The sequence below is a fragment of the Falco rusticolus genome, chromosome 1 (assembly GCF_015220075.1).
Source record: "Falco rusticolus isolate bFalRus1 chromosome 1, bFalRus1.pri, whole genome shotgun sequence".
Lineage (NCBI taxonomy): Eukaryota > Metazoa > Chordata > Aves > Falconiformes > Falconidae > Falco > Falco rusticolus.
The window spans coordinates 104,328,643-104,354,708 of record NC_051187.1 but is presented as its reverse complement, the minus strand read 5'-3'; the positions used below and the strand labels follow the sequence as shown (position 1 = coordinate 104,354,708).

The following is a 26,066-nucleotide window of genomic DNA, read 5'->3' as shown; positions in this document are numbered from 1 at the left end:
CTAATAAGAGTATCTTATAAATATTATTGGGAATGGAGTTTACATTTTTGCTTTAGATACAATAGAAAAGAGAAATGAAATTCCATGTTTTAAAAACTTATTTAGTAGTCAGTTGAGCAAAATAGTAAAACCTGAAAAAAAATTAAGTAAAATATTATTTTAAAATTTTTAAGTGTAGCAAGCAGATTTACAATTCTACATCTTTATACTCTAGTGAGCAATGCCATAAATTTTCAACAAATACATTATGAAATGTATAGAAAATTGAAATACATAAATCCTGCAGTAAGTGATGCTTTCTTCTGGCATGCAACATTAACTATGGAACAGTAGGACACATGCATGGTTTACTCCCTTTGAAGAACATACATTATAATTTGGTTTTTTTAGACAACACAGGGGCTCCTAATAGATCATTCCAATGGAACATTTTCAAACAAAAAGATTTCACAGATTAACTGCAAAATTAAAGTACAGAGGCTCATCTAAAATCTGTTAAAATAAGTTTGTGCATCTTTATTTAAAGAAACTGAATGAAAGCAATGAGTGCGTTTTTAACCAAAAAGCTTATTTTGATGTGGAATGGAAACTAATAACAACAGCCCAAGCTATCCAGCAATGAACTCTCCTAGTACTTTTAATTAGACTGTTTTTCAGTGAATCTGACCTACTGGAAGAATGCATGTGTTCCTCAGAAGCAATGAAAAGGCAAGTATGGAAAGGCAAGCATGTTAGTACCGAGGTGGAGGCGGCGGAGGTCTGCCCTTTACAGTACCGAACACATGTACACACGGCATGCAACACACAGCCTACCCCTTCAATACCCTACATGCTCACAGCCACAGCAAAGCACACAAGGCATGCAGACAAAGCGAAGGGAAAAGGACACCAAGAAGATGTAAACAGCTGGCATGAAGACAAAACCATGCCACAGAGACACTTGACAGCAAAACCAAAGCTCTGGAATCTTCCCCACTGTGCAGTACAGGCAGCCGACCACCACCATGTGCCTTTGAGCAGGGAGAAGGCAGAAGATGAAAGCAGAGGAAACTCATGAGCCTGGGCGAAGGGGTATGTGTGCTTTAGGATACTTCTATGGGTTTTCACTGACATCTTTGTGCTGACAGGTTTTGAGCTAATGTAGCAGCTGACAAAGGGCAGGAAGCCAAGACAATGAGAAGACTCTAAAATTAGCACCTTCCACCTACGCAGGACAGAGTCCTGCTCTTTCAGTTTCATTCACATCTGCAATCAGTCTTTGTGAGTGAGCAGGGAAGGGAATACACCTTGACCTCTTAAAATCTAAGATGTCCTTTACAATCATATGTGCCAACTTGTCTAAAACCAGTGTCTAAATGCTGAACAGGAAATAGGTGAATCAATACTGTCATTCCACAGGCCAAATGGACCATTTCCATATGACTACTATGCTTATAAGTATGTGGAATATCCTGACTGCAATGTATTATTACCATTTCATGCTTCTTTACTATGAGATTTTAGGCACTTATTGCAGAAAATTTGACCAGGGATGATTTACTGCACACCTTCATTTCCATCAACCATAATTTAAAAAAAAAAAAAAAAATAAGAGACACATTTCATACATAATAAGAAATCAAAATCATAACCACATACAGAGTTACACAATAATCATGATTGACTTCCTAGCTTATGAAGCAACAAATGGTTGATGTAATTAATACAAAAGTAACTGCAGAGGTAGTTGACTGCAATATCCTCTACCTTCCTCTCCCTTTCTACCTTATTAAACAAAAACTTTTATGCCCAGCTGTAAACTCTTGTGTTCTAAGGCACCCTCTATTACTTGGAGATAAAATTTTGCAGATCAGTGCTTAAAACCCAGCAGCTTTCAAGAACAAGTCCCGTGCAGTTCGGCTCACATAAATGACTGTGTTTACCTAGGTGACTCCAAAATCCCATCTGAAATAATTAACCCTGCCCATATACATTGATGGGCTTTTCTTTTGTCTGGGATGACTGCAAAATCTGCCCTAAATAAAGAGCGCAGTATTGGTGTGGCACTTCAACAGGACACCTGGGAGAAGGAAGGTAGTGAGAGTCACCTAATTTGCAGTGGTTAGTCTGGGATAGAGGTGAATGGGCTGCTGGCACAGAGTATGTTCCCAGTATTGACTTTTTGATAAAAGGTGACTGCCAGCCCACTATGGCAGTTTTTATGAGGCACGCTATGCCTGGCACAGTCATTTAGAGGACATCAGGGGACTGAAAGGCTTGGCTGAGCCCAAACCCTCCACTTCCCATTGCTGTGCAGCACGCGTGTTCTTGTGTCATGTGAAGTTGGACCAACAGGCTTCTTTCCTCAAAAAGATCAGTTTCATCATATTTTTTTCTTGTACAATGTAGCTAGATTCTACAGGAGACTAAAGGAAATAGTATTTCTGCCTCCTGCTGTTATCAATACCTGATATTCTTTAGCCCATCATAGAAAACATTTTACATAAAATAAATAACAATCTGAAAACTAAAGGTAAGATTCTGAATTTTAAAGAAGTACAAAAAGGTACAAAAATATTTCTTCCTCAATTATTTTTGGAGTCAGAATTTAAATTTGGTCCATGTTTCTAAAAAAGTACACTTGTGAGGAGGCAATGTGTAACATTTTTGGAGCTGTGTTCAGCTGAACTTCTATTTTTTGTGAGTCGTTTATAGCAGCCACATCTAATATCTCACTTCAAGAACAGAGAACAAGACACAATCACTGAAGCTGAACTCCTAGTATGAATCTTTGTGTTCCCAGTCTCTGGCTTAAAAATAAAAAACAAGCAAACAAAAAATCCCAATCCATTCCCAAGAAGGGTCAACATCATATTCAGGGAATAGAAAGACTCACCCTGGTTTTGGCATCGATCTGCCCTCCGCGATCCAACAAGAGCTTCACCATGTTTGTGTTTCCCCTTTTGGAAGCCACATGCAGTGGGGTGATTCCATTCTACACCATGAAAAGAACAAACAATGAGCAGGATGGATTTGAAGGTGTATAATGGTGGTGAATTTGTGTTCGGATCACAAAAAAATGAGACCATCACATCATAGAGAATAAACGAAAATGTACTTGAGCATTAGAGCTAGGCACACACCATATAAGCTAGAGTTAGTAATCCCTTTCTAAGCAAGAATCTTTATTCATTGTTTGGGGTTTTTATTAAACGAAGCAGCACATCTGCCAAAGCAGTGAACATCACAGTCCCAGGGTCAGACAAATAAACAAACATGTATCAGAGTCCAATGAGTCAATATTCACAAAACACTGATGCATTTAAATCATTGCAACATACACAGAGTACACAGATGCGTGACTCCTACACAAAGGAACCTTCTTAGTGTAATGCCGATAGCATAAAGGAGTAAGTGCTGTTTAAGCTGAAAGTCCTTGCAAGCACTTTGGGTGAGGAGAGAAATAATATTAGCAGCTATTCCAGACTGGCAACAGGAGGAAGTCAGTCTGAAAGGCAGAACTCTGAAGTAATTCAAAGTGTGTCTGGCGAAATTAAACAAAAAAATTGTGATCCAGTAGCTGTGTTGAGGTACAGATTACCAGAGGTTTTTATGGCACCAGATGCCGTGCTTCAAACTATGTAATGCACAACAGCAAAGAGACTATATTACGTAGCTCTACAGTTGTTTACCATAAAAGAGTAGTCATGATCAATTAGTAGTTTTATTGTTGCATTTATATAATGGCAATACACCTTTACTTTTTCCAACTATGTTTATATGCGAAAATACCAAATTAAACTAGTATAGCAAATACTGAATAAGCTGATAAATCCTACATATATCTCTGGAGTACGTCTGACTGACAGAAAAGCTGAAGTGAGCTGACATGTTATGAGCTTTCTAGAGCTAGTCACAGGAGCCTGCTTCCTTCAGCTGGGAATACCGCGCACTACTCAACTCCCAAGGACACTGGTGCATTGTGTGGAGGCAACCTTTAAGAATTACTGCAAAAAGAAGACATCTCTGAACACAACAGGTCAGCATTACTTTGCTCCTCACTTACTCTTGACTAAGAATTACACAAAGAAACACTCCCACTTTTGTCGGTCATTAAACTAAGAAGAGAAAGAAATTATTCCGTACCCTTGCTGTGAAATCGACCGCAGCTCCTCGGTTTAGCAGAAGCGTTGCCACATTGACATTTCCATAGTGTGCAGCTATGTGCAAAGGTGTAAAGCCACTCTATAAAGAGAAACAGCCCTTATTATAGAAATCATTTCATACAAAATAATCAACTGAACAAGAACTTGATTTTAAAAGCTGCTGGGAAACAAATGTATCATGTCACAGTTCACCTATAATATAGCACAGCCTTTCAGGCACAGAGTGCAGTTTTCATTCGAGAGGTTATCAAAAGTGCTTCATTCTTTAATTCTCCAACTCAGTCTTCTAAATCAGTAGCCAATAAGATAAGTAGCTTTCATCACAGAAAATATTAATATATTAGCCATTCTTGAAGAAAATTAAGGAAGTTTCCTTATTACAATTTGGAAGCAACATGGGTCTTTTGGGCTGCATCCATTTACTGGTTTTGGATAAATGACCACAAAAGTTGGTGGACTCTTATTTTACTGCTCTTAGGATTAAAAATATTGACAACATATTTCCTTCTTGCTTTTTTTTTTTTTTTTTTAAAAGCAATGATTATTCAACATGTGACTGAAGAATTTGTTGTACATGAGAAACTTAGTATCGCAGTATAAGAACCATAATTATTTATATTTAGATACAATTTGGATCTCAAGATCTGAAGAAACTTTTCCATCTATACATCAGAAAAAAACACAATTTACTTATTGCCTCTTGAACAGTAGAAGGTGAAACCTGCTTTAGATATGAAATATAGAACTGCTTGACAACATCATAAAAAAGATTAATTTTTCAGAAGCTAGGACACAGTGCAAGCTTTTAGTTTCATAAGTAATTCAAGTAGAAAGGATCTTGCTTTTGAGGTTTCCCTGAAGAGATTCACACTGATTTGATCAGATCTTACTGTTATAGAAAGGGAGAAATAGTTTTGGCTTCTAGACTATACCATATTTTCAACTAGGTTTCATTCCTTGCAGTGTAGAAATCATCATTTTGAACTACTCTTGGAATACAGAAATGTAGGCACATGTTGCTCTTCAAAATCAACTTTATTCCCAAAAGGTAGAGCAATAAGCCCATTATTTTACCCTAATTCCATTTACTTGCTTGTCAGCCCACAGGTGATCCTGGTCAAAGTCCAGTCACACACTCATTAAATTCATAATCACCTTGCTGTGATAGATTAGCAGGGCAATGACTACCGAGGATATTGGGCACAAAAATACGATGCTGCATTGAGCTATAGTTTGCATGTGTATTGCATTAACAACTACCTTTTCGCGGACATGTGTTTGCCTGGTGACAAACACAAGGTACTGAGAAGTAACGTGATGGCAGGTGTAGAAGTGATAACCCTTGTCACATTGATCATAGTGAAGAACGTGCCCACGGGTGGATGCCAGCGCAAAGCTGTCACCCTTTCAATTCCCATTGCCAGCTGCCTCGCGGCAACTTGCTCACATGTGCACACACCGAGCAGGATGCACTTTCACAAGGGTGCATGCATTTAAAATTCATCCCCTCATCTAACAGAGAAACTCCATTACCTAAAAGCAGGCATTCAAATAATGACCTCATTCTTGGAAATAAATCTCTTTCCTAAATGTGATAATAATCTGCAGGGGAGAAATTACAGTTCTAGCTAATCGGACCCTTGATTTTTAGTGGAAGTGCTTGAAGAGTTGGTATTTCCTGAATCCCTGTGAGAAATGTAATATCTGCTGCATGTAAATTCTGACTATGTGTTATACCTTAAGGACTTTTCAAAACTTTATATTCAAAAACTTGTAATAAGAAGAATGGTAAAAATAAGCTGATGCTCTGAACAAGTTTTTACTTTGGAGGATTTGATTATATTTATAATTGTAAAAGAAGGAAAATTAATTTTATCATTACTCTGGCTGAGCCAGACACCTTAATTTAGTTAGGCCAACGAAGTGCATTTTCATAACTAAAAAAGCTGATCTAGAAAAGCATCTTTATCCTCTTAGCTCCATTACTTACTTCAGACTTCTTTGAACTGATATGAATTGTCAAAATTTACTTCAACAGTGACACAAATAAAAAGAAATTCTAAGACAAAGGATCAATAAAAATAGGTTTTCTTAGTCTTAAAATTCTGTGCATTAAAGAAGAGCCATATCTTCACTTTTAGTGCTAAATATTAAAGAAATATTGCCACAGAGAAGAGAAAATAATTATAAATAACAGAAAGAAAAATTTTTTATCTCGGTACCTCAGTCGTCCTATTCACCATCATCTGATGCAGCATGGTTTGGGAAAAAGAGGAACAATATTAAAGACTAGCCGCAAAACGAAGAACTATGTTGCTTTTTGAAATGAATTATGCTGTTAATTATGGGAAAAGCCATTCAAGCATGCATTAACTTTAAATACAACCTATGTTCCCATGGGCAATAAACCAGTATCCTATTTAATAGGGAAGCAGTGATTCTGCTTCCATTCCAGTGTCTTCTCGTTTACAAATAATGAGAGAAAGCTGGTTACCAAAGAAATGGGAGGCATAACTGAAAAGCAGAAAAATGAGTAGTTTGTAATTACTGTGTAGCTGAATGCTGCAAAAGTAGATCTATTACTGGTGATACTGGTCGAGCAACTTGTCTTTCCCCATGGAAGAATTTACCTTTAACCATTAAGAGGAAGGAAGTACAGCTTGTTGCCCATCGGCACTCAGCCGCGTGGCTACCCTGTTACCTCTATGGCAGCATCTTGTTACCTTGGACTGCACATCAGCATTATGGTCATTCTGCAGTAAGAGCGCCGCCGATTTGGTGTCGTCTTTTCTAGCGGCAATGTGCAGAGCTGGTAATCTCACTTTCCCCTTGGTGTCATTTTCCAGGAGGATGGCCACTGCCTGGTTGTGTCCTTGTTGCAGTGCAACAGCTAAAGGAGTGAAACCGTCCTGGTAGAGGAAAACAAGGTATGCTCAGTAAGCCAAAGGATGTACAGCTTCAGTGGTTTGCACAGCACCATTCACACATGGAGAAGTTTGATAAGCATGTTACCAGTGGTTTTCTACCTCTGCACCACCATCTCCAGTGAAATGACATTGGAGGCACAACATTTTAACCCAGATATGATTTCAAACATGTCAGAAGCACATTTTTTCCATTACAAAGTAGTCTTTTTTGAAGTCAAGTACAAGCAAAGGATCATTCTACAGTATCTCTCTTAATTGTTTCTCACCTTAAAATGAGACACAGAGCATATCTTTAGCAATATTTTGGTAAGGATTAGTGAGCACTGAACAAAGTAGATGTGAAAAATACACAGGAAACCTGCTTCTGAATATTTCATGTCTTCATGTATCTTTGGATGCATTGCTGCTGTTTCCCATTCTAAATTACACATGGGCTACGACTCAAGAAAGCCAGATCATGAGTACAAATTTATTCTAGTTTGAAGGAAGAAAACATTAGATTATTTGTACTTTTTGGAAAAACAAAGTCAGAAAAATCTTTCTGCTTTTCATTCATTCATTCATGCTTTGCTTTTAAATTATTTTTAAATTGCCTCTCTCCTCCACACATGCCCTGGATTGTCAATGCTTTAAAATGCATCACATGATCACAAACTGCTACCTCATCTGAAGTACTGCCTGCTCCCTTTTTTCTATCAAACTGATTCTAGCTTGCCTTGCACGCCGCCCAAGCACGTAAACTCTGTAGCCACATGCTAGATTGGAGGGAAGCGGAACCAGGAGGAACAGAGCCTGTGACTGGAGATATGGTGAATAGCAACAGCAGGGAAGGGAATAAATACAACAGGGTCTGCTGGGTCTAGGTCAGAAGGAACAACCAAAGAGTAACAGGCATAGGAACGAGACAGAATTGAGTTGGACTAGGAATATGGAAAGATGATAAAATAATAAAGGATGTGTTAGGAAGGAATGAGAGCTAACATATGCTGAAAGAAACATCTGAGGAATTGCCCGAGCAATTTTTCCCCTTAGTAATCAAATAGCATTCACTCCCCTTTGCGTAGAACTGTGAGTAGGTGCGTTGTAACAGTGATACTGCTATGATTTCTTTCTGTAATAGAGATTAAATTCTGTACAGTGAATTAAAAAAGGGTGAACAGCTGATGAAACAGCTGAACTGTAAAGATAATTCCGAGATTGAGGCTACATTAGGTGTTGAAATGGCTTAATGCATTTGCCTTTCGCTTCTGGGAACATGAGAACAAATCCTGCATTAGAGGCCCTGTGAAACTGAGCTCATCCTTACTCTCATTTTGTATACGTATGTATGTAAGTGTTTGAGGAAACAAAATATATCTAAAGGCAGCACAAGTTTCAAAGCTTCAAAGACAAGATCATCCATTTGATTTGCACCACTATCTTCTATCCTTCTCTAAAAGGACACCACTCTTTCTGCATTCCCTCTCCTATTGCTTCTGGAAAGCATGCTGACCAGAGCTCGGAGAAAGCATTTTTCTTCCCCACTGCCCCACAGGAGGACAGCCAACCTCTGATGCCAGACTGAAGGTCCTTCTCCATGTGTTTTGGTGGCATCCTCACTTCAGGCTGCCATCCCACCTTATTTAATGTACCATTTCTTTACTCTGTGAGACTAACTCTGCACATGTGACAGCAGATGGTGGCTTGGGCCATCCTTCAGTAACACTCAAATCACTGAAACCATCACTTCAGCAAGACCTGAAACCAAAACTTTATCTAGTTAAGCAATAAGTGGGTAGACAGCCTTTACTTTCCAAGCTACAAAGGTAAAACCTGACCTTTCTGATGGCAGAAGACAGAGTTAGACTTGGGTTGAGTGGGGGGCATTTGATTTTTTTTTTTTCTCCCTCCCTTTTTAAAAAAAAAAAAAAAAAAAAAAAATCAGACTATAACTGTGAGTTCCAGCGATGCCTGGATGTCTGCATTCAAGCAGAGAAAGCATTAATTGTAACCATCTCAGCCTCACAGTTCCTGTAAACCAATGAATGAATTTCCAGTGCCCCTGATCATCACAGCTGGTAAAAGTCACTGGGAGAAAGGCTCAAGCAGGTGACTGTGGGCTGTAGCTGGGCTGGGCTCCTGCAGAACCACAGCTCCACTCGGCTCCTTCATACAGGGTGTGTTTCTGCGACGTTGCCTGGCAATCACATGGGATTTCATATTTCAGAAAGCTGACATGTAATGTGATCACCATATATGCGGGCCACAAGAGGATTATTTTAGGAGCTGTCATCAAATGGTACAGTATCCAATGAAAGAAGGGACAGGAAAGCAGCTGTTAACACTGGCAGTTTGGTTTAAAGGAGAGTGAGCATAAATGCACCATCATTTCACATTCATGTGTCTCTGAATCCAGAAAACAAACTAGGGAAAAGTAATAAACACAAGCAAAAGCTCTAACAGGAGAGGAACTTTCCTATTACTACTTCACATGGCACATCCATATCCACAGGACAAAGGTGAAACCAACACACTTTGCAGCACAGAGCCTGTTCACTCATCCCCTTGACTTGGAATAGAAGAATGTCCATCAGGAAGAGAACAAGAAGAGGAAACACAATGAGCACAATCCTCATGTCCTACGAGTTTTCCTGCATTGCCCTTAAATCCTCCCATTTGCAGATGGAAGTTCTTACGATTCAGTTCCTCCTGAGATGGAGTCTTGTCTCTCTTACTTTGGTGCCTGCCCTGCTTGCACTGAAGCTACTGCAGGTTAACAGCATGACACTTAAATCCAGAACTTAGCAATTAATACCATCCTCCTGTGTATTTATACCCACATGGTCCAGCCGTAGAAATAAAGTGTCCAAGGAGAAACCAGCACACTGCCTGCTGAGCTCACTGATGTGATCCTTGTTAGTAATTTCATTTCCAATTTACGCTAATGACAGATAATGATGAATATTCACAGGTTACACAAAGTCACAGACAAGCTTCAAAATCAGAGTAATTTCGCTGGTCAAGGAGGTCCAGCTGCCACTGCTCCTCCCTAGGGGAACAGGAGCCGGTGGTTGGAGTATGTGACCTCCTGAGGCCCCTTTTACCTGCATGGTTGTATGAACCCAGCACCACAGGGAGCCCATCCCACTCATCTTTTCTGCACATCTGTGTGCTTGCCTGTTTCTCCCTCTTTCTTTCTATGCAGAAAATATTCTGAACTCATCTAACATCTCAAGACCCAATCTAAAAGGAAGCTTGTAAACCACAAACTGTTGATACTAATTGTTTTGATACCATTTTACACTATACATAGACACCCTTTTGGACACAGTCCTCATACCCCTAATTATGACATTCACATTATGTTCCACACACTTTTCAGCTGGCCGAGGAAGAAGCTGAAGCAATCCTCTAAACTACTTTCCCCGGAAGACCTCTTATAAGCCAAGAGTGGGATATATGTGCTATAATACTCTATTCACTGATTTTTGCCCAGATTTTACAGTGCAAATGGAAAAGCAGCACAAAGATAGCCCTGTCGCTCAGGTGATGGCACTCCTAGATGCTTGCGTTTTCATGGGCTTTGTAGGAGATGTAGATCTGTTCAAATGAAATGTTGTACCTCCCCACTTAGCCTATGATCGATTCATCGCACTCCCCTGGCAATACCACCTTGGCCTCTGTAGCTTCTACAGCCTTAGGGACCTCTCTTCAAAGCCTCATTCATTTTTCAGAAAATTCTTCAGGAAGCTGATAGGAGAAAAGGGGAAAAACTGAAGATGAAAACCCTGAGCTCACTGAAGTCAGTGGAAATTTTGCTGTCAAATGAATCAGGCTGGATTTCATCCCTTGACTTTTCACCACTTTCAGAACAGTTCAGCTTTGTTTTCTGAACATGTAGAAAAAAATGGGTAAGATTCTCAAAATACTCCGTTTGAAAAATCTTCTGACTGTAAGCAATCTGAATATAAAGGCAAAGGAAAATAAGAGTGTGTGTAAAAAAAGAACAATGTACCTCACCTCAGTAGCTGTGCTTTGGTTGGCTCCATTCTCCAGGAGATACTTCACCACTTCAATGTGGTTCTCTTGAGCTGCCATATATAAAGGAGTAAAGCCATTCTAAGAAGAACACACGAGAAAATATTGTAATGAGGAAACGGAATATACCAACAATAAGAAAGCACAAATAAATACACCACTAAAAATGCATTTGTTTTTTAGCTGAAATGTTTTAAGTATGTAAGCAAAACAGCTTTGTATTTTTTAATACATTTTTGTATTTTAAATACGGTAATGTTTAACACTATTTAAACCCACAAAACTCTACATGCTTTCACACTCATTTTCTTTCGATGTATATTTTAGGGAAGCAACGAACACACTAATTATTAATACAGCTATTCCTTGCTGATAATGCTTGGGGACTGTGAAGCTGGCAATAAAGTTTTATGAAAGCTGACAGGAAAGCAAGATATTCCTTCATTTATTACATTAACTTAACCAAAGACATCATCCCCTGGAGACTACAAAGTCTATACCTCGTGACAAGCTGAGTAGAGACGGCAAAGGCTTAACATACTACAAAAAAATCTGTAATGCATAAAACATTGCCAGTCATCAAACATAAAGGAACTCAACCTTGCAAAGCAACAACTGCATCTCTGTGCGTACAGAAAGCTCATCTATCATTTAATTATAAACATTCATTACAATGTCCTAGAGTCCTTAGAAGAATCTGCTCTGGATAATAGAGTAACTCCAAAAAAATTTTTCCAAGTTAATCAAACTACAGGCAAATTCATTAGAAACCTAAGTCCTTTCTTCCCATTAAAATACTTTAATACAAACAACTTTAATTCATTAGCTACAAAATCCTTATGAAAGAAAGGCATGGAAGTGAGTTGTCTGCCTGATTAATAACTTTCCTCAAAGAGTTTTTAAGATTATTTAAAAGGCCTTAGAAAAATCTTTAATATTCTGTAGATCACCGTGTAACATAGTAGGACATAACCACCTATACTGCTGAAAACATTCTTCTGTCTTGGAATGGCACTTGTAGCTAGAACATAAACCATAAACCAGACTTCAAATGTGCAATTTTATTATTTTTTTTTAATCTTGCGTACTGTCACAATGAATGATAACCTTATGCATTTACAGAAGTGGTCAGAATTAATGCAGACACTGTGGTAACCAATAACCTTGTTTCAGACAAGCCAATGTTATTCTTTCTAGCAAACTTGCTGTGGAAACATTCCAGTAATTTCCTAATGAAATGAAATCTCATTTTTCAGTCACTAGATAATACAGTTGATTGTAGAACTGATGACTTTACGACCTCCCTCTGTATTTACAAATGTGAAAGACTGCTCAGGAAATAAATATCATTTACGTTGAGTATATCATGATATACTTCATATGTGTTGTAGCAAGTCTTTTAATACTGCTTTGCATAATATTCTGGCACTTTCATCAACAGCCTTGAGACACATAAGTAAAAAATGGCACCCCGAGAACAGTTAACAGCAGTTCAATGCCAAAACTTTGGGATGGATTTCAAGTGGCTTTGCATAGGGGTCTGTCTTTGGCAGGTGTTATCCAATAGTCTCAGTAATGACTTGAAGGATGGAACGGTGCTCTTCTTACAGTTACAGACAGCACCAACAAGATGGTCTGCAAGTACACCACACAATAGGATCATAATTTGAAAGGTTCCTGTTACCCCAGAGAAGAGAGCTGAAAATGTAATCTGGTAAAGACAAATACACATATTGCCACTATTGCAGGAAAAACAACAGGGAATAACGAGTTAGAGAATTCTGCAGAAAAGGACCTGAAGGTCACAGTGGTCTGCCAGCGGGGCACTGGTCAATGAGCTCATTCTGCTGTAATAAAGATCGTTGTTGCATTGGTGTAAAAATATATGTCCCCAGGGAAGTTATTTTTCTTTGATAAAAGACTAGTAATTGGTGGTGCTCTGTCTGGAAAAGGAGAACTGGAGGAAAACAAGGAGACTGTCTTTAAAAAGGAGGGTAAAGGTCTGATCTCCATGTTTGTGATGACTAAAACAAATAGAAAAGGACACAGTTTGCTAAGGTTGCTGGAAAGAAAATTCAGGTTGGATATCAAGAAAAGCCTCTTAACAGTAAGGTCAGCCTGCACAGCGTTTTGATGGGCAGCCTCCCTCCCCCCAAACGACTGCTAAAATTAGGCAGCAAACTGGAAGCACAAACTGGGCAAAGGAGCCAGGCTCTCCAACGTCTGCCCTGGGGCTGGTCGGGGGCTCTGCTGGCCTCCTGGCTGCTCCTCAGGCAACTCTTTAACAGGGGGCAGAGGAGAGTTCTCATCACAGGATAAAATGAAGGAGAGCCGTTCAGTGTCATTAGGTAGGTGCAGAAAGGCAGGGGATTGCCAGGGATAGGGACTGAACTGGCAGCGGGAATTATGAACAGATTGGTTTCTTCTTGATTGCACTTGTACAGCATAGGACAGAGAAAACCGCAGGTAACAGAGCTGGCTCACTGTGTCAGTTTTCCTTCCCACTCCGGAAAGAAACAAAATGGCAATCTATTTGGAATAACTAATAGTAATTTTCCACCCACCTCATCAGTATTTTAATATTAAAGTCTAACATAGCAATATTTTAAATTTTCATATGACAATTTTCAAGCCAGAGTAAATCAATTCACTTAAAAGCTCCGAAGAATCTTTTTTTGTTGTTATATTTTAATCAGTTCAAGTCCCTAGCTCTCAAACAGGATCAGGAAATAAATCCTGGATTAGGAGACCATAAACAATACATATATGACTTCATGATCATTTAGTACCAAGAAGTACTACGTATTTTTCCACACAGAGATCCAGAAGAGTGCCTGTTATATCAAGGATATCCTCCTCACATGCTATAATCATACCTGAAACTACAGCAATCAGGGGTAAGGAAATTCTTGCACATAAAATCATAGCCTTTTTTTTTTTCCTTCAAGCTTTATTTGTAGTTTGAAACTACTGTATCTATTCTCTTAAAATCTGGCTTATTTTGGAAATTGCAACAGGATGCCAAGTTCTATAAGCAAAACTGCTTATACCAGATACACTGAAAAAGCTTCCCCTGAATTTCTCCCCCTGGCAAGGACAAGCCTGATTTTTTCAGCTGGCAGGGTAAATTCTGCTTTCTCAGTAAAGATCTGGTTTCAGAGTTTTTAGTTGCAGTGTTCCTGACCTCAACACTTCTGGCACTTGCCCAGAAAACTATTTTAGGATTACCAAGATCACAGCTCCCCTTGACAGAGCTGTGCCCAGTGGGATTACCTGTTAGCCCAGCTGGAGGCTCTTCCTTCTCATTTGCCCAGTGGCCCCCAGGACTTCCTTCCACCCCTCCTCCCACCTTGCAGAGTTTCTATGATGTGTCTGTCTCTGCATCCTACACAGCAAGTTTCTGTCTCTCTCAACTGGTCCTGCAGTTAAATGAAAATGCCCACAACAAAAGCACATCTTTCCCTCTGTTTCCTTCACTTTTGTTAATCTAAAATCCCCTTCCCAGTTTCTCATCTTTCAGTTTCGAAGAGCTATATGCCAATACTTGGTTTCTCCTTTCTGTTTGTAGAGACATTTCAAAGCTCAAGATTGCAGATCTCTGCAAAGTGAAGTAAACATGTTTTCCCTAGATTTTTGTTTCACTACGCCAAAACGTCTTCTATGGAATCCACGACATTCTGGTTAATGATTCTCCATGGCCATATGGCAAAGGAGACTGACCTCTCCCCCCCTCGTTTTAGCATGTGGGATGGGATACAGAGGGTTGACTGGGCCAGCGGTGGGGAATCTTTATTTCAGTAAATTTTCCTTCAGCTTACAATACCATACTGTTTAAACACAGTCCAGAATTAAAGTAGAAGTGCTGACTGCAGCATATATATGTGACCTGGAAAAGGAGAAATGCACTTTATTTTGCTTTTACTGAAAGCCCATCTGTGTAATTATGTTATGTCTATATGTTTAGATTTTGTGCATCATCTGAAAAACAGAAATTAATTTTGTAATGATATATAACATTCATTTTTGAACAATGATTTCATCAGAGTATTTGTCATGAGAACAGAGTACACAGATTTCATTATCCTTACAAATGTATATTGCAAGATGTTTACTGCTACAACATGAAGTTATAATGAGAAATTAACGCTAAACAAATAGAGTATATTTTGTACTCCATTCTTTCTACTACATTCACTGATTTACTTGCTAATTTGAGAAAATTAGTAGCTCTCAATGATTCTTCAAGCTATTAATGCAAATTGGCAAGCCTATATATGACTCAGAATTTGTATCGTTAAGTTTTGCCCAAGCCCTAATGAAGAACACAGTTTGAAGATGCAGGGGCATTATTAGAGCGTTTAGAAAATCATACAAACAGTTATATAGCTTGGTTGAGCTTTATTTTGTGGCAGGCTTTCAAGGAACCATACTCTTTGTGTGCAGTACCAAATGATCAGAAGCGTGCATCTACCAAATTCTGGTTAGTAGCCGGTGCAACTGAATGACTAGCCTACCCATGCTTGTCCATGAAGATATGGCCTTTAGTGTCTATATACCTATATAATATCTATATATCTATCTATAGATATGTAGATAGATAGATAGCTAAATTCATACTGATAAGGAAAAGAAAGATAAAGATATAGTATCTCTTCTCTTGGTTTGCCTCTTAAAATGACATATAGGAGTTAGCAACATATCCTATGATTAAATAGCTAATGTAAACCCAAATGAACATACCTATTTTATTTTAAAGGTCTCCAGGAAGTGTTTAAGATGGTATTAGAAGACCACCGAGATTACTAGGGAAGACAACTGACATCTAATGCAATTGTCTACATACAGCAAATACTCATACCTACTTACTCTTCAAGACGTAATAACCAATCAGAAGGTCAACGCAATCAGTAGATTGCCCAGCCCAGGCCAGTTGTCTTTTCTGCCTCTCCACCTTACTGCATGGGGTTTTGGTTTGGGGTTTTGATAGCTTTCTTCCCCCCCAGCACCAAGGAAAAAAAAAAGTTATTTTCCCAAGGTCACAAATGAAAATCAAATTAACTAAGCTTTTTCTGCAACCTTTACTACAATTCTGCAACTGCACTTCTCAAGCAACATTCAGAGAAGAGTCTGTGCACAAAACACCGCCCATATAAAAGCTCCGTTTGCTCTGGGTCACTCTAGAGTTTCCCTCACAGGACCCAGCACCTGACGTAACCTAAGAGAAGCCTCTGTGAAATTGCTCTATCTTCCTTCCTGCGCCGCCGCCTCTTTCTGCTCGTTAGAACTTAAACCAGCCCCAAAATCAGCAGATACTGGCACAATGGATGAGACAAGAACGAGACAAACTTAGATTACTCATGAAACAGCTCACACAGATTATAAAATCTTCTGATTTACGGTCAAATGTTAATATATCATTTTACATAGTAAGATCATGATCATTTCTGGGGCCTTTACGTTCAATAACCGTTTCAGGATTTTTTCTACTCTTCAGAATGTTACTCGGCTTCAACAAGAGCAGTAAGTACCTGATTTAAATCCTCATTCAGCAACATACAATTCACCTCCCTGTTTTCCCCATTTTTCCACAGACATTAGCCTAAACCAGTGATATCTACATCTCACCTTAACAGTTAAAATAAGTCTGCCTTCACTCACTGTCTCCCTTTATGCCAACTTCCAGCGGCCTCCACAGCAGAGGCAATAACCACCGTAGAACGTCATGCAGGGAATGAAAAGGACCAGAGGTGATGAGCACAAACTGAAACACAGGAGGGTCCCTATGAACATCAGGAAACATTTTTTTCCTGTGAGGGTGACCGAGCGCTGACAGAGGTTGCCCAAGCGCTGACAGAGGTTGCCCAGAGAGGTTGTGCAGCGGCCAGCCTTGGAGATGCTCAAAAGCCATCTGGACACAGCCTTGGGCAGCCTGCTGTAGGTGACCCTGCTTGAGCAGGGGCGTGGGACCAGATGACCTCCAGAAATGCCCTCCAACCTCAGCCGTTCTGTGATTTAGTGAAAAATCCTCTATCAATCCAAGCAAATAATTAATTTTAATCAGTGAAATATGAAGGTTACAAATAAATGCAGCACTGCAAGCTAAATTAGGAACACACATCTTGATAGAATCAACAATATCACGATTCTGGGAATTTTGTTGTGCATTATGCTCTGAGCATTATTTTCAGCCAGTCTAAAAATAAACCCTTCATAAGAGGATTTTATCTTTAGCAGGAGAGATTCTCTGCCTAAAAGGGTGAATTAAGGATAGATCAAGGTATCTAATTTAACTTTTTAAGGTCTCTCTCTTTTAAAGGTCTCTTTCTCTTTTTTTTTTTTTTTTTGTTAGCTGACATCAACATCCAGAAGTTTTACATAGCGCTAGCTTTACCAGTTATTCACATTCCTCTTTTTTTCCCATTAAAATACATTTTCCATAAAACAACATATAATCCATATTCTTTTTCAAGAAAAAAATATCTCAGAAATATTTGGACTACTACAGTCAAGCAAATATGCAACTGTTAAATTTGTGAAGATATGCTAAAGGGAAATTCACAGCATTTAATTTTAATTTGCCAAATTTAAGGTGCCTAAGGAGTCTTGTTTTGCCATACAGTCAAGGGAGAGTGGGCTACTCCAAAGAAAGATTGAGAATATTCAAATCAAAAGCCCATCTTCTTCAACCGACAGCTTAAGCAGCATGAAATTCAGAATGCAAAGGTGGATAGAAGGAAACTACCCTTCACTACATCTATGACTAAAGAGGATTAGAAATAATGTTTACTATCAGAACTGGAAGTCTTCATATTAACTGTACAATACTATATACGTTTTTAAAAAGTTCAGGGTTGGTTTTGGTTATTTTAGTAAACAACTATATTTAAGCTGATGTATTTTGCTAGGCCTTCACAAGCTGAAAACAACTAAAACTGGAAAACTACTGTACTTCTTTCTCCAGTGAGTCTATAGTGCTTACCGAGTAGTCAGATCAATAGTGTCAAGGTGACACGTAATGCTTGCATACTGCTTAATTTTACCTTTAAATGCTTTTTCATAAGAAGATCTATTTGTGTAAAATGTACCACTGTAATATTCAGAAGCCCATCTGATATTCGTCTGTGTGTTGCCCTTGGGACCCTAGCAGGGAGTTTGATTCCACTTCAACCATAAGGAGAAGTGCTGAACCAACCCCAGTGCAAAAATCAAAATTATGCCTTTGAGAAAAATAATTCAATTCAAGATTCTTTCCTTCTTCTGAGAGAAGTGAACAGCTTCAGCTTCATGTCTGGCTCAGCCTTGAGAGACTGAAGCAGAAAGTGCACTCTCTTCCCTGCTTGTCCTCCTGCCCCTCCGACTGCACTGCTGTGATGCTGACTGCACCTTCACGGATGGAATTTTTGGTTTTTTTTCCTATATCCACATTATGAGAAAGAGAGATTCAGTAGAGAAACCTTTTGCATACATCAATAACCAGCTAAATTCAATACTGCGGATTTTGGGTATTGATGAAACCATCTTATGTTTTCTCACCAGATTCTTTCCCCCATGTCTCAAAATGAGCAGCACGTTAGCATACACTCATTTTCCTGGAATATCATTTCCTTTTATAGCAAAGCTGGAAGGTGCTAGTGAAAAGAATGACACACAGATCAGATGTAAGCATTTGTGAGCACAGAACTCTTCAATGTAAAGTGACACACCTGCAAGGGCACAGGAGAGCTCCTGGACTCTGACCTGCGGTAAAATTCCCCAACAAGTGTCAGCTAATCATTTAGGTGACAATCTTTACATTCATTGCACGCAGTAGAGGCTGAGGCCAGCAAGGTCCCATAGGTTGTAAAGATTAAAGCTGCGAAAAGCATTTAGGAAAAAGGCCAGAATTACTGGATTTAGGAAGGCTGCTGATTCTACTTTATTGAGCCAAACAGTTAAACAAACAAAACAATGAAAAAGTATTTACTTGTTTGAACTGACAGATCATAAAACTAATTTGTAATTAAAATTTTTAAAATGTAGTGATGCAGAAGCCTATACTGGCAACAACAGCCCTTGAACCATCTCACTAACTCTCTAGTAATATAAATAGTGTTTTCCACTTTGTACTCACATCACCGCAATAATCACAAAGCCTACGGATAAACAATGTTGCCTGGGTTTGTGATAAACCTGGTAAGTTCATTCATGGCGATCCCACAGAGCCCCAACCACAGCACTATGCATACGGCACCTGCTGCCTCACCGTCACAAGAACGTCTCTCTTGAGATGTGTGTTTTACTGTAAGTCACTTCCTAGCTCAGATGCCAAATTTAAAGAGCACAAACATTCTATTTCAGCAGCGTCAAATATCACAATTTTCTCTGCAAGAACAGCAAAGCAGCAAGAGAGCCTGAAACACAGCCAGGCAGAAATCAAGATGTTCTGTGCCTTGGAAGTGTCGTTTTTACAAGGAGGGAACCTACAACAGAAACTGAGCTGATGGAGAATAATGGGAAGATGACTGATTAGTCACGCACAAGGAAACACAGCCTTGGTACTGGGCATGGGTTAGGGCCCAAAAGCCCAGCCAGGGCAGAGTCTCACAGCTGAATTCTGAGCAGTCATCCAAAGCAGCATTTGGGTTTGCCTTTCAAACATAGTAAAGGAAAAGCAGCACTGAAAACAATTTATGTATATGGTTGAGGGGCTGGAAAGAAGACAATATTGCACTAAAATTATAAATAAAATGCTTGTATTTATTCAGTTGTGACTCAGTTATATCTACACTTGCATAAACATACACAGATAACATTTCCACTGCCTGGTTCTTATCATCGGACTGCGTCATTACAGTGGGGCGCAATGTGGCATGTGCCGGTCTGGTGAGCCCCTATCCTCTCAGCTACTCTGTTGATTTAGTGCAGTCTCCTACAGTTTATGCATTTTAAGAATAAATATTAGAGGCCATGTATCACATTATTAGCTGAAAAAACCCACTATTTGTTTAAATTAAAATCTTTCAACCTGGACCACTTGACCCTCTACAGCACTTCAACAGAGACTGCAAGTTAACAAAATAGACTAAGATGTATGCCGTGACTATTTTCAGTTTGTTTTCAGTCTTTGCTGGTTGAGATCCTGACACATTCAGTTATTTTATGGCTGCAGCTGGAATCCCAGAGACAAACACCAAAGTGGCTCAGTACCCTCCTTTGTTCATCAAGAGCTCCTGATCTTCCAAGCAGCTTCTGAGAGAAAGTCAAGCAGTCACCAGATCACCATGCAGCTGCTACCATAAAGTGGGCATCCTCATTGGGTTATTTTTCCTTTAACTTTATGAATTATTTGGGGAAACAGGAAAGTTTCACATGAATGCACTGATATTAACAGTCATTATCTCATGTTCACACTGTGTTATCCTGTAATTCTGTGTCAATCTAAGCACCACTTCAGTCTTGCATGCACAGGCATCCCACTGCACTCACGTGGCTGCCTGAGATCACACTTCAAGATCAAGGGTTGTTTATCATCAACTGGTAATCACTGTAACAGACAGGCAGCTGAAAACTGGACTAGTTTAAGACAGGATGAATAAATATATCTGTTCTTTCGTTGTTCTTAATGTATTAATTTTGTTTACATCTCTCAAAATCCATATAATCCTCCAGAAGGCTTTTTTTTTTCCCTCCAGTGAAGAGATAATGGGCCTGATCCTTTATTACATTAGCAATGATGAACTGCAGCTAAATGACTCCTCTTGATATACAAGCAGCTAAAAATCTGGCTTTCTAAATACAGTGATATAAAAGCAGAAAGCCCAGTTAGTGGAATTAAAACCTTCTGTCATAATGGAGCAGCAAATACTCTGCAAAATATGCTCCATTCTGAAGGTAAGATTATCTTTACAAACCGTGGGGAGAGCAATCTCTGATAAAGCAAATCCTAGCGCATCCTGAGACAAGCTGATCACTTCTCTGAGAATCATCTAAATCCTCCCTTTGCATTTCTGGAAACACTGAATATGGGCATTCAATGAGCTCTCTTACCGCTCCTTTTCGGGAAAGCATACTGAGGCTGGAAATGTAATGCTACACTAAGGATTGCTTCAATCTGATGAACAGTCTGGATAAGAATATTCTAGCAGCCATGGTAGCGTCTCCTACGTGTTGAAATAGGAAATGGTAACCATAACGGGGGCAAATTTAAACACAAATATTTCTTGGCTAATGTGTTTGCAATGAGCTTAGAGCAGGATATCGAGGAAAGGAAACCAGAGGGCTTTTAAATAACAAGATAAGCTTGGGGGAGGACCGATTTATCTAATCCTTGCTTTCTGTATCTGGGTCACTTTAAATAATCTGATGATTAAAAGGTAGCTCCTCCTTTTGTGAGGGCCCCTTAACGAAGCAGTGGTCAAAGCACAACCTTAGCAGCTAACAGGAAACACAGTCACAGAAATTTTAAAACTGAAGGGAATAATTTCTTTCTTAGGTGACTCCAGGATATGATACATTCCCTTACAATTCACTCCTGTTCAGTAACTGTATTTCCTCATTTTGTTTTCTACTTTGCAGCTCTTTCTACCTCAATCACTTGATACATGTCATATCTCCTCATCCTAGGAGGTGCAACTCTTTGCATGAGGTTAACTTTTTTGATCTTGTTTGGAATGGATAAAGGTCAGGATGGCTCCATTCCATAAGACAGGCATGGCCAGAACAGCTCAGCATCATTGCAGCAGGGGACAGTCCACAGGTAGACTCTGTTAATAAGATTATTGCAGTTGGGGTTTCGTCACATTTGGCAGGCTCATGTTCCAGTAATCGGGCATCTCTGATGCCTACATGAGTCAGATGACACAATCTGACTTTAAGAGAAAGCAACAGAAACAGAGAGTAATTTATCAAAGGGAAGGATTGGACTGACTAAATTGGGTGACAGTTCTTCCACCTGGGAAAAGATGATCAAAAACTGGCAAAAGAATTCCTAATACATCACAGAAGTAGACATTGATTGAGAGGAAGATCACAAAATGAATTACTGTGCTAATGCACAAGCAACAACGAAGAATAGGTTTGGGGTAAAGAAGCAATCCAGCTGTGAGAGGAGGGTACTGCTGGACTCGGTGAAAGTGTATGATGGGGGGGGTGATACAAGATATTTGTACTATCACTGAGTGCAGCTTGGTCAGATCTATGTGATCAAAAATCATGGTGAAATCAGGAGAGGAAACTGCAGAAACTGATTTTTTTATCGGACGATGCGTATCCAGATCTGCTTACCAAACTATGAGCAGAGTCAGCCAAGCGAAGGTTTTCTAGATATTCATTATAGAAATAAATTCTCCAGGAATGCTTGTACCAAAAGGTGATTCTGAGCCAAACAATTGCACACTTGTCAAATTCTAGGTGGGGGTATGCCGAGAAAGGACTTCTACATCTCTGGCCATTTCTGGGTGCACCCTCATTTCAGCATTTGCCTGAACATACTCAAGAAAGATGTCAGCTCTCAAATGATACGCATGCAAGTGAAAGTGGAGTCATTCAATTAGTAATCACTGTGCAATTAGGCTTTGTATCAAAATAGAAATTATTTTCTAAAAATAACAGTGGTGATGTATTAGCTCAAAAGGAACAGACATTTTAAAAGAGGAAGATGAACAAAATAACAGCTCTGAAGGCCAACGTGAAACTGAAGGGCAAAGCAAATTAATCTAATAGAAAAACAAAATCCATAAAATCAAAGCCCTGAATGCTTAATAGTCTCAGATAGCACAGATGGGGTTTGTAATCTCAGTGGCTACAATGTTTTAAATAGCTTTTTCTGAGATAATTCTCTTATTTTGTTGTTGCAAGGAACTGGAAAATCGGTGTGGTGTTTCAGATGTCACTGGTGGTGAGTTCTGATAAAAGCCAGTGTTTTTATGCAATTTAATGGAGAAAAGGAAAGGAAAAACAATAAATTGAAAAGCTGAAGTTGAGAATACTCTTTTATCTATCAGTTTATCCTCAGTGAAGAAATTTTGTCACTATGGCAAATTGTCATCACTGGAAATGAGAACGACCTTGACAGATACAGAGTTCATTAAGAGGAAGTTATGGAGCAACCTGAATAACTTCGCTGGCATTAAATCACTACCAACAAATGGCATTTAGCAGGGACCTAAAAAACATAAAGTGTGAAATAATAGAGATACCAAGGAGAGGATGTAATATACTCTCAATACCAACAACTGTTCATAAAAGATTTAAGAGCAACAACATAGCCTCTATTAAAAATGGAATTGAGAAAAAATATTAGAAAGAAAGTGAGCATTTCAATCATGAATTCCCAGGTTTTCATTCAATTTTACCTTTAATTTCTATTTTTATTTGGCCTTCTCAATTAAGATCTTTCATGGTATAATTTTTTTCTCTCCACCTTTTCTTTTCATCAATGACATATTTCCTAACAAAATAACAGCATTTGAGCATTCAAGCATATTCTGTTCAGTCATTCTCTTTTCTTTTTTTCTACATAATGTCTTTTTTTTTTTTTTTTTTTTTTTTACCAGCTGTAGTTAGGTATGCTTGAATCTTTCTGGATCTTTTATCATAAATCACGTCTCTCTTCTTTACTAAATTTGAAGCTTCTTATTTTCTTCTTTATTTTGGCTAACATTTATTTTGTATTACATACATGATTCTTGAGCATGTCAATGCAATCTTGAGCAGAAAGGCAGCATTCATTAACCTCATTCCATGCATGGAGCATAAAGAAACTACTTTTTTTTTATTTCATCTTCCAAGGGATGCCTCTGGCAAATCAGAATAAGAACCGAATTGTTAGGAGTCTGCTCAGAGCCCTGACTAAAACAAATACATCCTTTCCACCCATCACACAGGCAGCATATGTTCATTCATATTCAAATTACTAGCTACACGGGAACACATGTGTGAACGCTCACACACAAATAGTATTCGAAGCGCTGAACACGATCAGTAAGTATTACCCAAGTGCATTCAACGTTTACCAAAAAGAAGACAGATCTAGGTAATGCACCTGCCTCTCCGAGTGCAATCCTTTACTGCTGTGCTCGTGACAGTGCTGGACCAAGAAACCCCACGCCAGCGCGGTCCCTACAAGGGGACTCCATCCACAGCAAACGCCCCCTCAGCAGCAGCAAGATCCTCTGAACATCTCCTCCTGCCTGAAGCAGCTATTATCCATCTCTTCTGGAAAAGCACAGCAGGCCAGGAAGACAGAACCCAAAGGCCCCCCCAGCTGGATCTCACTGCATTAAGGACTCACCCTCCCATTCAAGTCAACAGAACTTGCTTAATTAAGACAATATGGCACAAATCCAGGACACAGATATCACAGCAGTTTTAATTCATCCTGTCTGGAGGCAACCAGTGAGCAGTAATGGGGAAAAAACATTCTCTATCAGATTAATTCAATTAACTCAAGTGGCAAATGCCTGTTAACAGCTCTGCATACATTACAGAGAAGTTTAAGTGCTAACAATAAAAGCGTTTAAAACTAGAATATTATATAAAATAATACCTATGAAAACAATCTCCAATTCTGGTAGGATTTTTTTTTTTTTTAATTTAGAAAACATCATTTATTTCTCCAGCATAAGGAAAAGCCTTTATGAAGACTTTTTGAGGAAAGAAGTTATCATTTTTACAGTTATTTCTCTTACCATGTTCAAAATCCTAACATTAAAGATATTACTTTATCTTCTTGCACACATGAAAAGGCTGATAAATGCAGGAAGAAATCATCCAGTTAGGTCATTATGAAATGAGATTGCTAAATTTTTGAGCAATGGAATTACAACACTTCTTATCCTTCATGGAAGTAGAGCATGGGGAGGAATTGACCATCAGTTGTCCTAAGAGAGCTCTTTAGCAGTCGCTTTGGGGCAAGAAGCATAATAAAGAAAATATTTTTAAAATCTTGGTGTCAGGCAGTTTAAAGACCTTTTCAATTTCTCTCTCTTGTCTTAAAATGTAATGAAGGTACAGACAGACCTATTAATTTTATAAATGTATACATTTACCTCCTGCTCTCTATTTACTCTACACTGTCCATCGTAAATTTGTAAGAGCAAACAGCAAAAAAACCCCTCTGGGTTCCAGTTTCCCAGGTCTGGGCAAGCAAGATGTGGAGCTAGCCAGACTTAGGATGGGCTCTGACTAATCAAAACCTTTTACAAACTTGTCTGTATTCCTTCAGGGAACACGCTACAGAAGAGGATTGAGAAAAGCATCTCACACAGACTCAGCTATGCTTCCTGAGACACCCTTCACCCATGCAGCTCCTAGCAGCACTGGTAAATCAGATCACTCTCTTCTTGTTCTGCTCACGTATCCCAGCACGATTACGCTAAGGGCCATTATCTTGCCTATAGACAGTAAGTGCTGGGGAAAATTAATTTGAAATTAATCAACCCCTGAAGCATGACTTGTTTTTCTCATCATCTTAGCTTACGCTGTTACTGCAAAAATTATATTTGTGGTCACTGAATGACGCACTAGGAGTCAATCTGAGCACTGTTGGTTAGCTTGATGATTTACTTTGAGAATGTCACAAGCTGACTAGGTGCTTCAGAAAGATGCGGGTTTTTTGTCATACACAGTTCTCATCTATACCATCTGTTCAGTTCTTCATAGCTACAGACAGTTGCCATAGTTAAGGTAGCGTTTACAAACATTAATCAGACTTGATACATTGTTCCTAATCCTAAACAGAGGAAATAACAGGCATCTCCAGTATGCAACAGGATAATTTCATCAATTAATCTGTGGTGCTAATAGTGTGTCTGTTTGATAGGGCTGAGGAGATAGGGACAGTTAGCTCAGAAACACACCACCACCAAGCTGGTTTGCAGTCTGCTGTTCACCATGAGCCCAGCACATGCCATTTACAGCTCCGAAATCCCAGCAGGCAGGGAGCACCGCGGCCTCGCCCAAACCAGGGAGAGAACAACCGGCTATCGGTCGGGCTCTG

The 26,066-nt window shown here is 39.1% G+C and overlaps 1 protein-coding gene across 50 annotated transcripts in view; it reads right to left on the bottom strand.

Annotated features, from left to right (window-relative positions):
• ANK2 (ankyrin 2) overlaps positions 1 to 26,066 on the bottom strand; it is a 355,749-nt gene that overhangs the window by 116,410 nt on the left and 213,273 nt on the right. For 47 of the 50 annotated variants that reach the window (XM_037393591.1, XM_037393582.1, XM_037393573.1 and 44 more), the window contains 5 exons: positions 11,072 to 11,170; positions 6,869 to 7,054; positions 6,368 to 6,391; positions 4,126 to 4,224; positions 2,876 to 2,974 (listed from right to left, as the gene is read on the bottom strand). In XM_037393591.1, the coding sequence (XP_037249488.1) occupies positions 2,876 to 2,974; positions 4,126 to 4,224; positions 6,368 to 6,391; positions 6,869 to 7,054; positions 11,072 to 11,170 (507 nt within the window). The remainder of the gene's footprint in view (positions 1 to 2,875; positions 2,975 to 4,125; positions 4,225 to 6,367; positions 6,392 to 6,868; positions 7,055 to 11,071; positions 11,171 to 26,066) is intronic. The other 3 variants (XM_037393429.1, XM_037393563.1, XM_037393856.1) reach the window with 1 other exon arrangement.